The sequence below is a fragment of the Sturnus vulgaris genome, chromosome 13 (genome assembly GCF_052056855.1).
Source record: "Sturnus vulgaris isolate bStuVul1 chromosome 13, bStuVul1.hap1, whole genome shotgun sequence".
Taxonomy (NCBI): Eukaryota; Metazoa; Chordata; class Aves; order Passeriformes; family Sturnidae; genus Sturnus; species Sturnus vulgaris.
In genome coordinates, this window is record NC_142255.1 from 12,513,734 (window position 1) to 12,529,667 (window position 15,934).

The window sequence follows — 15,934 nt, forward strand, 5'->3', positions numbered from 1 at the left end:
TAGAAATTAGACCTTTTCTTAAAATGGAGGAAAGAATTGTATGCTGCTTCCTGAAATAGAGGAATGCAAGGGCTTGTCCTGCTTTGGGTATCCTGCCCCTGCACATATAGGTGTTACATGCTTGAGGCAGTCTGCAGAAACACCACTTGTTAGGGCTACATGCAGAATTATTATTCCTATGCTTACTGTGTGATATGCAGAAAATCCAGCTATGACAGCCCATGGCTGCTCAGTAAATTACAGCCAAGCCTTGCCTGAGGTCATTGTCCAGTAATAATAGTGCACCTTTGATTTCAGCTGCTCCTCAGCCAGAGGAACACAGGGTCTGCACAGATGTAGGAGGGAACAGGGGGAGTTGATCATACACACACCAAGCAGAACAGCTGGTGTGACAGTGCACATGTACACAGAGCACACGTGTGTACATGCCAGCTGGTACATGCAGAGAAATATGGACACGGGGAAGATAAAAGCATTTTTACATGATGAAAGCTTGCTCTAAGTTCAGCATTTTCACAGAAGCGGTGGTTAAGGAAAAAAAGAGAGAGAGACAAAGAACAGACATATTCAAGATACATTTCACACTTACAAGTACATAATACATTGTCTACCACTCAAATATTTTAGTACTTCTGGACATTGAAAACAACCATTTATAGAGACTAAACAAAGAGACTGTAAAACTCCCTGAGAGAAAAAGAGTATCCCAACAGTCCATTTCATTTATGATCTTAAAAGCTAGAAAGTAACAGCATGTTAATCTACTGGCTGTGGAAATGTTCAAGCAGACAATAGCCCAAAAGTTTCCCGAAATGAGTTCAAGTTTAAATCCTTAAAAGAAAAAGAGGGGCTATGCTCCTCTCCCAAAGTGTGTGTCCTAGGAACTCTGGCCTTCACAAACTTATACAGAATGATGTCCTAATTCTGTCATTTCTAACTTTGTTTTTATACAGAAATTACAAATGCCATTAAATTTTGGGATATGGGGGAGCTGATCCAAAACCACGAAGGGTTTGTATTTCTGACTTCAAGCAGTTTTGGAATAGCCAAAAGATCAGTATGAACTGCATTATATAAAAGAAAAATGGGGGCAAACCATATTTGACTTCCCTTTTTCCTACCTTTCCCTTCTGTGTCAGCAGTACTTTGATCACTTAAAGCAAAGTAACCATCACCCTAAGCTAGGGCACACGTACTGAGGCTTTTTGGACACGAACATCCCCCTCTTTTCTCTCAGCAGAAGAGCTCTACAGGACACGCCTACCTTGCATACTTTTCCTTATCACCCGTGATTTGATCACCATCATACCTAGAAACAAAAGACAGTACATCAATCAACAGGGGTTATGCATTGCATGATAGCCAACACACAGCAGAAAGCAAAAAAATTCACGACTGCAAACCATTACAAATACCAGCAAGAAAAACAAGGGAATGAGAATGATACAGCAAAGAAAACACAGAGTCTGCTGATACTTCCAAGCCATGCCGATTCAGAAACTTCATTTGTATATTTAAAAAAACAGAAGACACATTTCAGTGGATTTAAGCAAACACTGACATACACCGATTTCTTGGGAAACTTAACAAGCAGCACCAGGTACAGAAAACACCAGTGAGCTTTTATCCACAGCAGCCCATGAAATATTCATTGCTGTGCTGGAAGTGAACAGGCTGTGTCTGTTCCAGCTTGCAAACACAGCTCCCTCCATTCAGCAGAGGGCACTGATGGTCTATAGATAACACGGGAGGGCAGAGACACGGCTGAAGGGCGATGCCTTATGTAAGGGAACCTCCAGGAAAAAGTTCTGCAGGTACAGACACTGTACTGACTGTCGTGGAGGCTGGCAAAAGGCAGGCAGGCAGGCAGGTGAAACTGCTGGGTAAATAGAAGTGAAATTTAAACTGGCTTGATTCCCTAGAAGTAAACAGGTACCTCATTCCTACTCAAATCAACAGAAGATGGGGGCCCAGCCAGGTATGTGTGGTGTTTGAGCAGCATCTTTATGGAGGAAATCCAGACTAGTGGGAATTTTGTCCTGTGGGACTAAAGCTTCACTGTTTCTGAAGCATTATCCCAAAGACAGGCAGCAATGTGACATTTCAGTAAAAAATTACATGCTGCTCCTCCTTCTCTTTCCTAAGAAATGCACCAATCATTTGAAATTGGATTTTGCTAGCACAAGTTAAGACTCATTTGCTTGAAACCAAACTGCTAGCTCCAAAACACAACATGTTTTGGAAAACACAAAAATAAGGTAATGGCTTTTCTAGAAGTAAAGATCATAACTGCCCAAGAACAGTTAAATGAGATTTGGTATATTACACCTTTCCAAAATGATGTCATTTATTACAACAGACAGCCTATGAAGGTCCCATGTATTAGCTAAAAAAGTAATACAGCCTAAATAAGCATGTTTTCCTCTTCTAATAAATCAATAATGAACTTTTTCTTTTTTTTCTGTCTGAAATTAATTAAAACTAATTTTAAGTAATCCACCTATACAAGTTCCTCATTCAAACAGTGAAGACAAAGCTTAAGCAAGTCTCGAGCTGTATTTCTTTATGTTGTGTTCAACACCAGCACCCTCAAAACATTCAAGTGACAACGCCACTTTATCCCCCTTGACTCTGCCCGGAGAACAGACTGAGTTTGAGTAATTTTCAGCAAAAAGACCAATTCAATGAGGAATGGGCACATGACAGGGAAGCACATGCACAGGCTGTGTGTGAGGATGAGGTGCCATGCAGGGATACCTGAGCTGAGCTGGAAGCCCTGAGGAGCAGAGTGTGTTACCTCCCATGGAGCACTGAGCTAACACCACTACTCCCACGAGCCTGGGGCTTGTCTACTCATCCTTCTCTGCTTCACTGGGCTGAAGATGCTATTGCCTCCAACTACTGCTTCCCTTCCAGCCTCCCAGCACCTCTGCACACATGCTCCTTCAGGCACTTCTGTCAAAGCCAGCTGGGTTAGCTTCAACATTTAAACAGCAGCTCTTTGGTAAATACATAATTTTGAAGGAAACAAGCTAGGAATAAATCATGTGAGCAATCTGGAGAAGGGAACAACTAGAAGAGGATTTCTGAATGTAGCCCCTGGTGTCTGTGCATGGTTTTTGTGTATTCTCTAAAAACAGAACAATCTGGAGTCTATACAGCATTTAAGACTTAAATATCAGACTTTGATCTGACACCGAAAATCAACTAAGTGTAAGCACAGCACACTTCTCCATTAAAAGCAATGGAATTATTAGCCCAACCCACCACGAAACTTTGAAAGGCCAAAACCAGAATGGAGAAGGACCAAACACACATATCAGTGTGCCCAGAAACCCTGATGCTTGTGCAGGCACAAATCACATCCCATTCCTCACAAATCTTGTTCCCTTAACGTGTATCTTCCAGCAAATATTAGGACTAAGCCCTCAAATCACCAGTTTTAACACCAGGGGCTGGTTCTGTAAATGACATCAACCGAACAGGAGTGCTGCTGGTCTTGTCCAGTAAATGATGATACGGAGTCACAGTGCATCTTCAGCACACTTCTCTTTCACACTGACTGCAATAACCCTGTTAAACCCTACAGTGACAGCTGTGTTTCAACGTGGCTGCTTCTACAGAGCTGCAATTACAGTTTGGATAATCAGCAGTTACCCACAGGCCTCAAAGTATCTACACCCCTCACTGCAGCTGCTTGGTTTCTAATGAAAAAATGCAAACAGTGTGACCAGAAAAAAAAAAAGGAAAAGTGAAAAAATGGCAATGAAGATTTACTGTTTATTTCTAGCTTTGAATGTTCCATGTTAATTAACATTTTTTCTGTCAATTTTTACTATTCAGTTACACCTAATGGTACATAATGTAAACCTCATTAACTTTAAAAAAAACAATCCACCTCTAGGATCTGTCAAATTGTCTTAACAGGCAATTAACATCTGAAATAAATCAGAAATGAAATTTCGTTTTCAGTGGCTGAAAGACAACTTCAGCAATGTCAAATATTCATCTACAACAGTTGAAATAATAAGCTAAAAATCACAAGCTTTTTCATTTAATATAGCTGCAGAGTGAAATTGTGAACATACACTGTCAGCTTTATAAGCCAATAACTACATTAGGCAGATTTCAGCCAGAATGCCTGATTTTCAGAGGAAGCTGATAAAAATTGTAAGTAGTACTTGGGTCAAGTTGTTGGCAAGTTCTTCACCCATATTTATATTGATTTTTAAACATCAGTAATGAGACAGCCGTCTTTCCCCACTGAAAAAATCAGTGATGTGGCCAACTCTTCAGTAAATGCTCACCTTGAAAATTTGCTGGGCCCCTCCCCATCTTCATCATCAAAGTCCATTCTGTAAAAGCAAGATTTCCAAATCAGCAATCAAGGCATGGGCAATGGTGGCATGAACATTCAAGGCAGCTGTTCTCAGTGCTGTTAGATTTGTGTTTTGCCTCCAGGTGTTAAGGACTGAGGATTCCAGTCTTGCTCATCCTCTCCAGAGCCAGGAGCAGATAATCAGCTCATTTATGTCCCACACCTTCTTAATCCTGTGGAAGAGTCCAGCTCTTCCTTAGGCCAAGTCCCAGTCTGCCACTTTGGCTTCTCCAGGGAACCAAAATAAGCAGGAACCTCTTTCTTCACTTCTTACACAGACAGGCTAGGAAGATTATCTTCCTAATCTAGACATCTAAATTAGATTCCTAGATTAGGCAATGTGATTTTATCATAGATATTACCACTACAAAGTTATACAATAATATAATTTACAAAGCATTTTAGACATTTTTATACCTCTAAAAAGAGGTGGATAAATATTTATATCCTCAATTATAACTGCCATTAAAGTACACAATCAAGCTGATATAAAACTATAATATACAATTGTTGTATTAGTGTATTTATTTTAATGAAAAAATACATTAATATGATATACAGACCTTGATCAATCACTTTTAATTTGTGTAGATAGGGAATTATAGTTTTGTTTTGCAAACATTTTCTCAGATTTCTTCAACATTCTAAGCTTACTTAGAATGCTTAGCATACTTAACCTTTCAGTGGAGTAAAAGTTCATACAACTACAGATTCTACTAACACTGTTAATATTAATAGGTATAAGTCCTACTAAAGGAATAAAACCCTTCAAAGTGACAATTATATTTATCTCAGTATTAAGAGGATTCCTTCAAATGACAAATTGAGATTTGTATGTCCAGAGTGTGGGAAAAAGGATGCAAAAACAGTCTCTGAAACTACATCAGCATAGAGAAGTAGAAGTGTCAGTCAGGCACTGCCTTCCTTCTTAAATTCTGACAACCAAGACAGACTGGCCCGTGTGTCCGAGTCACAGCAACCCCTGTACAACTGGAATGAGGGCAGCAAGTCAGCACAGGAATTGGACATGGCATTAGAAAAGTTACAATAATATTTTCCAGATGGCAACAGTGATTATTCATTTGTGGAGGAAGCAAAGAGAAAACCATTTTCCCCAAAGAGCTTTAAGAAAAGCTGCGTATTTAACCTGCTTAACTTTGATGCAATTGTCATTTTCACAATAAATTACATCTTTGCTCACCTAATTGCCACCAAATCTGGTTCCAAGGGCCGTGACCCCTCAGCTGCCTCATGCAGAACACCACTGACCCCAGTGGCCAGTGCCCTGACCTCTGCCACAAGGCAGGACCCAGCTGCTGCTGGCACCCCAAATGTGGCCTTCAGGACTGGCACCAGCAGCCTGAATCCCCCTTGACCTGCAGCACTCCCAGAAATTTAACATTTACACATCTTGGTACAGCCCAGGGTCTCCTCTCACCTACCTGCTTCCTCCCCACATGTAACAATGTGCCTGCAGGTGACATTGCAGAAAAACCTTCCCAGTTATTTGAACTGGAATGTTCCTGCCTCCACTGAAAATGCCAAAGTGAAAGTTACAGGAGAAATGTTTGTTTACAAGTGTAGGGCAGCACTGGGATGGCTCTACCTGAAGCCACTCACAGAAGCATCACATCAGGCACACCCTTACTTGGTTTCACTGGCAGCTGAAACACATCTGAGAGAAGCAGCCAGTTTCAAACTGGGGGAAAAGGGCTGCAGGAAAAAAATTATACACTTGTAGGGGAAATTTTCTTTTTCTTCAGGGATTTTATGAGACACTGCTATGATCTGGGACACATTAATTTTGTAACTCATTTCCTTCCTCTCTGGTACACTGAGATCACATGCCTTGGTGGATATGATTCTATGATTTATTTAGCTTCCAGCCAAATACTCCAGCTGAGTGCTAAGGGACGAGTTTTCCCAAAAATCAAATATTAGCAAATTACTGAATTTAATCTAGTTTATTATTACTGGAATACAATGCAAAGATTAGAGATGATGATAATAATTTAAGACTTGATCCTGCTGCCTGCACTGTATCACCACCTCTGAGGGAGTAAGGGGGACTAACACAACTATTTATTTAAATGGTTGGATCTCAGCTTCTTACTTTAGGAGGTTCTTGATGGGTTAATATGCAAAGGTAACACCTCTCACATTTACAGTGGGCTCATCACAGCAGAATCTGAATGCACAGGGTATAACATCAATCTGCACTAGACTAAGTATTTTTTATAATAATAAATAAAATAATAATAAAATAATATAAAATAATGTCTTTGCTTTGTTAAACTACCCAACCCCCTTTATTTCATACGGAAATTGAACATAAATTTCATTTAAAGTATCAATACCCTTAAAAATGCAACAGCAAATGTATCTCTGTTCCATCTTTGTTAATAACACATTTCCTAATTTCTCTGTGCAAAATGAAAAAACGCTTTGAAACATTCAAAAAAACTCCTCAGGTATAAAGTCATTGATTCTGGTGTCCTGCCTGATCCACTGTGTCTGCTTTACAGCAAGGCAGAGGGAATGGCAGTGAATCAGTTGTAACCTTTAGTAGAACACAGCAGAACACATAAAAATAATATTCCATCAACCTCCTCATACCCTGACAGATAAGATCTTCTGTTTAGATAGAATATACTGCACATTAGCAAAACAGTAGAAGCAGCCTCCCAGAAGACAAATGACATCATTTCAGAAGATTCAGAAAGACTATCTTTTATCTTCATTTAAAATTCCCATTAAAAAGAGGCTTTAAAAAAGAGCTGCACTATGCTCTTTTGTTTTGAAGAGACAGCATAAATCCTGTTTTCCTCTTTCATACTGTTCACATCAATCGTGAAAAGGCCTGATGCATGAGGTACTTATTAAAATGTATTTTCCTTAGAAGATGTGAGGCTACCATAAATATAGTGATAAAAACACTTTTTAGAATTTAATTATTCTCTATTAGAAACATTTTCATACAAAAAACCAACAAAGCAAAACCAAAATGCCTCCAACAAGATGGACGTGCACAGAAAAACTGACGTGAGAGGATTTCAACACTGCAACAAAATTACTATGCAAAATTCCCAAGAAATGTCAAAAGATGCTTGCTATGATTACAGAGTGTAGGAAGAGGGCAGGCAGGAATGAATGATCAGGAGCAAACGCAGCTGAGAAGCAGACGGGGATCTGTATTACAGATCCCTTTTATTCAGCATAATTTGGGAGGCAGAATGGTGGGACGAGGTCTCTTTTCCCCAGATTTTTATAGTTCTGGTTCAGAGAAAAGGTAAGACTACATAGTGAACCGAAACAAAACCAGTACAACTGAAACCCCAACCCTCCCTGCCCAAGTAAAGACAGCCCAGGAAGGTGAAAGAGCCCCTTTATCCTCTCACACAGCAAAGCCCAAGTTAAAATCACATTAAATAAAGCACTGAGGGTGCATTAATCTAAGGTAGTCATTGACCACTGCATGCATTATCTTATGCTGTCACTTTTTTCTATGAAGTTGGTATCATTTATAGAAAGGAAAAATATTTTTCCAAGCTGTCAATGAAGCCAAATGCCAACACAGCAGAAACACATTCTGGACAGCCAATGACTTTAAACTGATCTGCATTCAAGTCCACACAGCAATTATTCTGCCAGCTTGCCTCAGCAATTATGAAAAAAGAAACAATTTTCAGAGATAACCAAAACTGGGAAATCTGGCTGTGTATGCTAGCTCCACTCCTTTATGTTTGACACAAAACCTTCACTTCTAAAATGCCCAAGGATTGAGGTGTACAAAGATGTATCACCAGAACAGCAGTGAAAGGACCAAGTGTTAGTTACAACTTTGTTCAAAGAGAAGCTCGGAGGAATTAGACACAGCAGGCATTCTTCTTCCCCTCAAGGTCTGAATACACACACAGCAAACATTAAGGAAAAAAAAAAAAAAAAAAAAAAAAAAAAAGCACTCTCAGCTCAGGCTTGGAGAAAGGCTGCTAGTTCAGAGCTATGGTGCACAGATGAAATACCATGATTCAAGTATAAAAGTGAATCTATACTAATTTACTCACTGAATTAACATGTTAAAGACATTTAAAATAATTTGATTTTATGTTTCTCCCACCCTCCCCTCAATTCTCACAAATAGATGACAATACTTAAAATGCAACAGTTGAAGCACTTCAATTAATATCAAGTCAGTATTTGATATCAGAATACTTCACAATCAGCAGTATCAAACCTTGGCAACAGTAAACTGCAAACTGATATTCAGAGCTGACATGGTTTATAATCAAAAAAGAGATCAAATAACCTGCAACTCAAGTACAAAACCTTATCTATGTTAGGTAGCAATGAAAAGATAATGCTTTGTCTCTTTTTTTGAGTGCAAGTTTGAAAAGGTTTTCTCATTGAGCAGCTTGAAAATAAAAATGTGATGCCTGTCAAAGACAGATTTTAGGAGTTTCTCTAACCAATTTCATACAGTTAGCTCAGCATAAGAAGGGCACTCAGTGGTGGGAGATATTCAAACTGTTCTGTTCAAAGGAACACCCCTCAGAACAACCATCCAGAGTGTTCACATCACACCAACCTCACTCCAATTCGAGGTAAGGTCAGCCTTCTCCCTTGTTAATTCACTCCAAGATTGAGACTCCAGCACTGTTACTGCAGCAGACACACAAAACTGGCCACGTACCTTGGTGAACAATCCCTAGAGCAGCTCTGGCAAGGAATAATGTCTTCTGTAGGTGTTCATGAAGACCAGTGAACATTATACTCACACTGTCGATCCTGTTCAGCCCCACCACTGCCTTATTCAGGACTAAATAAAAGACTTCTCAATCTCTTTAGAAGAGACTCTCAGATCAGTCATCTCTGAGAAAGCATCACCCAAAGACCATTACTATTTGTGACCAACCTTTGATAAAAACAGGAGAGAGCTGTCAACACTAGAGAGTACTTTTCTGTTCTTCTCAAGCTCTTGCTACACTTTTCCTCCAACACAGAGAATTATTATGAGCTGCCACAGAGCAATCTGATGTGGGCGACCACCCCTATACCACATCAGTCTCTGATGCTAGATAAAACAAATCTTTTTCTTTAGCAGAACCCTCAAGCTTGTGTAAGGGTTGAATTTGATTCAGGCCCTTCTCCCAGAAGACTGTGCTGTACTTCCAGTGACACCTAGAATATTGTGGTCCACTCTCTCTGAAGAGTGAGCCCTCATGCTATTTCTGTACCTGGAACTACAAAGAGAACATCTTTAACACGCCTGTCTTTAAGAGATTCCAAGTGCAAGCTTCACATGAAGTTGAGTAAGTCTGCATGTGCAACCTTGCTACCTTTATTTACTTGATAAATCATGGTGAGATTAAACAGATGTAGGCAATATGCATTCATTATATCTACAACAGCCACAAGATCCAAACTTCTTTCTGCAGGAAAGGAGTTTGCCAAACCTGAAAATCCTTTAAAACAAGCAAAACAACAAGCCATATGCTTATCAGCAATTTTGATCTTGCAGGAAGAACAGATGCATCAAAGAGAAAAATGAAATATCAGCTCACAGTGCAGTTTACATAAATATTGCATTACATAATAAACACACACATATATACAGGTGCATTTTGAGTTTTACAATACAAGCAATTTCCAGTTTCAGACTTGAAAAAAAAAAGATGTCTTACCCAGAGCGACGCTTTCCTCCTCTGGAAGGCATGGATCCTGCCATCCTCACTTGTCCACTCGCCATCGGAGCCACTGGCAAGGCCACCGAGCCAGGAATATCTGATGCCATTTCTGTAAGGCAGAGGTAGGGGAAGAGAAGGGGGAAATCCCTTAATCCTTTACTTTCAAGGAGAAACCTCTGCTGATAACATTAGAGACAGGCCCTTCCCAAAACAAACAGAGAAAGCTTTCCTTTTAATTTCTGAGGAAAAGTAAAGCTCCCCTACTAAACCCAGCAGATTCACGGATCCTTTAGAAAAAGCCCAGCTAGGTCAATAGACATTACAGTGCCTGGGAGACAGAGAGAATTGCAGGTAGGTATCTCTGTAATTCCACTGACCTAACGGCTCTCATTTTAAGTCTCAAAGGGGCTGTCAGATGAAGGCCAACAACCTTCTACAACAGTTAAAGTGCCCTGTACAGAAATGCAGAGCTGAATTCCCAAGTCAAATGGAGCTGCAGATCATGGTACCAGGGCACCAAGAAAAATAAAAGTTCAAAAACTCAGTTTGCCAGAGGCCAAGAGTTGAAAGGAGAGATGAATTATCAGGTGATACTGGTTTTTATTATTTATATTCTGGAGGCATTCAGAGGGCCAGACTGAACTTGGAAGAGCTCAAAGGCTTCCTGCATTTCTGTGTGGTGTCTTGCAGAGCACAAGTGAGGCCAAAATCCAGCCTGATATTCATCCCTCTGCCAGGGCTTGAGATATAGCCACAGGTTAATGAGATCCTCAAACCTCAAAACTTTGATGTGAAAAACTGCAAAACTCACCTTATGCAATGGTTTGCAGACTGCTAATGGCAAGTACTTCTAAAGTCTATTAATAACAGCTTGTTACACTTCAAAAAAGAAAAGTGGAATATAATATATTTATACTCTTTTTTCCTATCCATTATTAAGCATGGGATTAAGAATGTTTTTCTCTGTATAACTTTTATAAACTATATGAGCAATTAAAACTTTTTTTCTAATGCACATACACTTTATTCACTCTGGAGGCAAAATCTACAGTCAAAACATTTAATTATCTTGAAAGAAAATGCATCTTCCTTCCAACTTTAAAAAAAAAACAACTTGGCAAGGTATCTGGAGCTACAGCTAAATATAATTACTAATGGAAAGCAAATCTGTTTAAAAAATCCTGCTATTTTTTCCCCAACAGATAAGTATGAAATAACTTCAATTATGGAAACAGGAATCCATGTTCTTTCATTATGTCTGGAGAGCACTTCCATCTCTGCCACACTTTATACACATCCATTATGCAACATTATGCATTTCAAATAATAACATTTTATCTGTTCACTGATTTCATGAATTTCTTCTAGTACATTTAGTTTTATTAACTCCTTTTCAACTAAAAAGCAACAGAGCAATCCAATATTTTTTAACAAAGTCTGCAAGGCCAAACAATGAGACCTCTGCCTATGTTCCCACACCACAGAAAGTTCCACAGTGGCTAAAGCTGCAGCTGTGTGGAAGCACAATATTAATGCCCATTAGCATATCTCCAGACAAATAAAAGCATCAGCATGCAAACAACTGGTAAATCACTATTTCCAAAACAAGTACCCTTAACTGTCTAATGCCCATAATTCACTCAGAATATTCAAACACTCTCTCATGGATAGAACCGAAGGTCATTTTGAAATGCTCTGCTCATTCATTTATTAAAGCAGATGGTAAAAACCATAATAAATCTACCTGCAAAGTGTCCCCGTCACTCAGAAACACATTTCAGTACAGATCATCAAGGAGATCGGATTTTTTTAAAGTAGTAACTGTGATACAATTTCAGATTATCTCTGAGCAGTATTTGAAGAGTAAGAACAATACTGTATAGTGATGAGAAACTCTTGTAACCTCATTTTCCTCAATCTAAAGCAACGACGATGAAAAAACACACCAAGGGTTGGATTCATCTACTTTGAAAAGTCCAAAAGCCAAAACTAATTGTTCAAGGTAACTTTAGAGCTCACCAAAAAAAAAAAGGAGACAAAGCCCCCTTGCTCTCCTTTATGTATTCCATGCTAAGAGGTGCATCCAGAACAGGTTGAGCAAACCTCTTTCTGTAGAGCCTTTGCTCTCACCACTGACAAGGCAGGGTGATCTAGACAGATAATTTTGATCATTGGCCAATTTAGGTGGTTGTGGATATGCAGAATGAGTTGTCTTTCTGCACTTACATTTAGCCTTATGTGTATGAAAATACAAGAGGCAAGGGCAACTATCAAGATTCAAGTAGGAAGGACAAACAGAACTGCGTGTTTTTTATAAGGGGGGTGAATGGTAAAAGGAATGGCGAAACTTAAGGTTCAGTTATGTCAGTGTCCAAAAAACATGTGAAAATGAACATTTTACAACAAATAGATCATGTGTCTATCACAGTATAAGCTAAAGAATTACCGTGTAGATATCTTGATTTTACAGAATTGCACATCAAAGACAGTGCAATACAGAAAGTAATTTCTTAGACAAATCAACCTTCAGATACGTCTTCACAGTTTTGGGAGCGTGAAACCAAGCTCATTGTGCTGACTGCTCTAAAAGGAGGTCTTCAAAAATTTCCATTTCCAAGATAGGAGCACAAGAAGAAAAAAAAAAATTCTTCAGGGCGCACACTGACACTCAGCCACATGAAAGCTCAGCTAAGAGGGAGGAAAGGCTCAAGCCCTTCAAATCACAAGACTTTCCATTCTGCAGCAGTGTGGAGAAGCTGTGACAGACCTGCACATGTATCAGTGTGTAAAACACCCAATTTACCCTTCAATTTTAGAGCTTCCCACATCAGAGACATCAGCCATTGTGTGAGCCATTGCAGCTCTCGGGAGGTGCTCGAGGTGCACACACACTGCTGAGAAAAGCAAACACCTTTCCAGGATCCCTCTCCTGACACAACAGAATTTAGTGGCTTTGGAATCTTTCAAGCCACACAGCAAAGAAAGCAACTCCAAAGGCAAGAGCACCATGGAGCACAGAACAGCCTGAACACGACCCAGCCAGGGCAGCAGTGGAGCTCCTCACTCCATCCTGGGGTACCAGCAGTGACACCAGAGCACTACGGGAGGGCTGCAGGGACAGAGGTGACAAAGTGACCTCAGTGCTCAGCTGCAGCCAGCCGGGTGTCAGGAGCTCTACCCTACTTGGATGGCCACAAATCATGGCTATAAAAACTTAACTCACAAGAGCTGAAGGCTGCAAGAACAGCTGGATAGAAGAAGGAATGGATCTGAACTGCTTCCCAAATTACTTCCATCTCTACTCATTCATGAGAATATAAAAAAAAGCAGATCTTGATGATATTTTTGCATTTATAAAATATGCCTGGTGAGAAAAGTAAAAACGTTGACATGTTATCTCAAAAACAAGGGCCAACCTGGGAAGGCAGAGTCAAAAGCAAAATTTGATGAAAAAAATCAGCTGCTTCTCTGACTAAACATCTGTAAAGTTACCTATGTATGCTCTGAAAAGAAAACAAGAAAGAGAAGAAAAATGACACTCATGAAGTGGAATTTCAGATGGAAATACTGTGGTAGAGAAGCATTCCAAGCAGTCTATTAGCATAAACAAAACAGAAAAAAAAAAAAGGAGCATGCATCTGACACAGACCAAAGGAAAAAATACATAAGGAAGTCTTAAGAGTAGCTCACAATTCTGTATAGTTACATTAGCTTAGGGCAGTCCCAGTTACTCTATTGGAGCATAAATTAGTATGAAGCCAACACCTGCAGTATCAAGTTGATTATAGATATATTTAAAAACCAAACCAAACCAAAATCCACAAACAAAGAGAAGAAGAAAAGAAAAAGAGAGAAAATACATGCTGGGTCAACAATCATAAAGATCATGTTTTCAGGCTTATCTAAACCCACATCTGGGTACATATTAACACTGATGTTCACAGAAGTGTTCCAGCAGCAAGAAGTGCTGGGAAACAATGTGTTCTTCTGAGACTGAATGTTCAAAGAGTGGACTTCCCTTCTGCCAAAGGAAATAAAACAAGTGTTGCTAACTCTACCCAAAATTAAAACACGAACATAAGGGTACAATTCTCAGGAAGTGAAACAAGGTCAAGCTGAACATTCATGAAAATCATCTGTAATTATCAAGGCAGCATTCTGAACAAATTTCTTTAAAATTTTTAAAAGGTGTGCCAAATAGAAATAATTTTTTTGCTGAAAAATTGCGTGCAGTATTTCATTTGGAGGTTAGAGAGTTCCTAAGAGATCTGCCAAAGAACACAGAAATGTTATTAGAACAAAACCCAGTACAACATACAATCTTTAGTGAACATTCCTCCAGTTGGACAACACTTAACAGCTCTTGTCTTATCACTGTCATGTCTGGGAGCAGGCCAGATCCTGCCACCGATATTTATGTTCATCTTGGGGATCCCTGAGGAGCCACATTAATCCAGGTACAAGGTAAAATCAGAATTAGTCCCTCCATTTCTGTCCAGACTTAATATCACAGCTGAACATTCAAAGTTTGGACATTATACTTTACTTCAGTGCCACATTTAGGTCAATCCCAAAATATTCACGGATGTTTCTGAAATAAAAGATAATCTGCAAATGCACATTAAAATGGTGGTACAAAATACAGGGATTTATTCCCCTAAAAATCCACTTCCATGTCAAGCTGTTACATAGATCTGCAAAAGAAATAGCGGCTGTGCACTTCACAAATCAAAGCACAAAGAGCAAGCTAAATGCTGCACAAGGATACCATGAAGTGCACGAGAACCCCAACCAGAGCAAGAATTACTGAAAAGTGCAGCATGCCAGGATGAACCTGGACTCCTTTTTTTTGCTAGGGAATTATTAAAACACAGCTCTCAAGCCCAAACTTTAAATCTTGAGCCCCACCCCAGATCCACTGCCTGAAATGCAGCTGTCTTGTCTCTGACACAAATTTGTGACTTGCTGAGGTATTCCCCAGAGCAGGGCAGCTCTGTGGCCAGGGATCCTCACAGGGAGCATCACACAGCTCTGGAGATGGTGGCCCCTGCTCTGCTCCCCTCCACAAACCACAGCCATGCATCCTGCTGGGAAACTGTGAAATGCTGTGTGCATGACAAGACTTTCTAAGTCCATCTTACAAATAACTACACTATTTTCAGCCACTCAAGCTCTACTCTCCTCACCTAAATAGAGCAGACACTGACAGGGCCAGGTTTAAACCCAAAGTCTACTGGAGAAATGGTATTGCTGACTCCCAGAGACTCTGAATCCCTGACATTAGCTGTGAGGACCAGGTCCAGGTTTGCTATTCCATGTCAGGTACCACTGAGCATGCTCTCCACAGGGCTCCTTTATCCTTCAGCATCTACTGTAATAAACATGACTAAAGTCAGATACCAACATCTGACTAAACCAGAGGAAATTCTACTTTTATCAATACAAATGTGACAGATTTCCAGCCACTAATCCACAGAACGGCTGAGATGTCAATCACCTCCAAGTAAATGTGGATCTAAGGCTAAACACAGAATTACCAACGAGCCTGAATCCCAACAGCATCGTACACAGTGATTTCAAAATGTTCCTTTACATATTCTAAGAAAGCACATTTCAAAAACTTCTCTAGAAACTGCATTTTTTCACTACCCCGAAGTCATACGGGAGTTAGACGCATCTCAGCTAAATGGTTTTGATTGCAGTCAATTGCAAGGGGGATTTTCTGCCTAGCACAGAGACATTTAAGAATAAACTATATTATAGCTCTTACTTTAGGAAATGCTAACAAAAATACGAAGCCATCATGTAGTCAAAAATATTTCACAGAAACACTAACGCTAAAAATCTAGCTGTATATTTAGTCATTGCTTTT

General features: G+C 39.7%; 1 protein-coding gene across 7 annotated transcripts in view; it reads right to left on the reverse strand.

The window, feature by feature from the left end:
• Positions 1 to 15,934, reverse strand: part of ARNT2 (aryl hydrocarbon receptor nuclear translocator 2) — a 96,954-nt gene that overhangs the window by 62,015 nt on the left and 19,005 nt on the right. For 4 of the 7 annotated variants that reach the window (XM_088172581.1, XM_088172580.1, XM_088172583.1 and 1 more), the window contains exons 2-4: positions 10,060 to 10,171; positions 4,308 to 4,355; positions 1,265 to 1,309 (exon numbers count right to left, since the gene is read on the reverse strand). In XM_088172581.1, the coding sequence (XP_088028707.1) occupies positions 1,265 to 1,309; positions 4,308 to 4,355; positions 10,060 to 10,171 (205 nt within the window). Of the gene's footprint in view, positions 1 to 1,264; positions 1,310 to 2,757; positions 2,927 to 4,307; positions 4,356 to 10,059; positions 10,172 to 15,934 lie in introns of those variants that run through there. The other 3 variants (XM_014886324.2, XM_088172585.1, XM_088172586.1) reach the window with 2 other exon arrangements.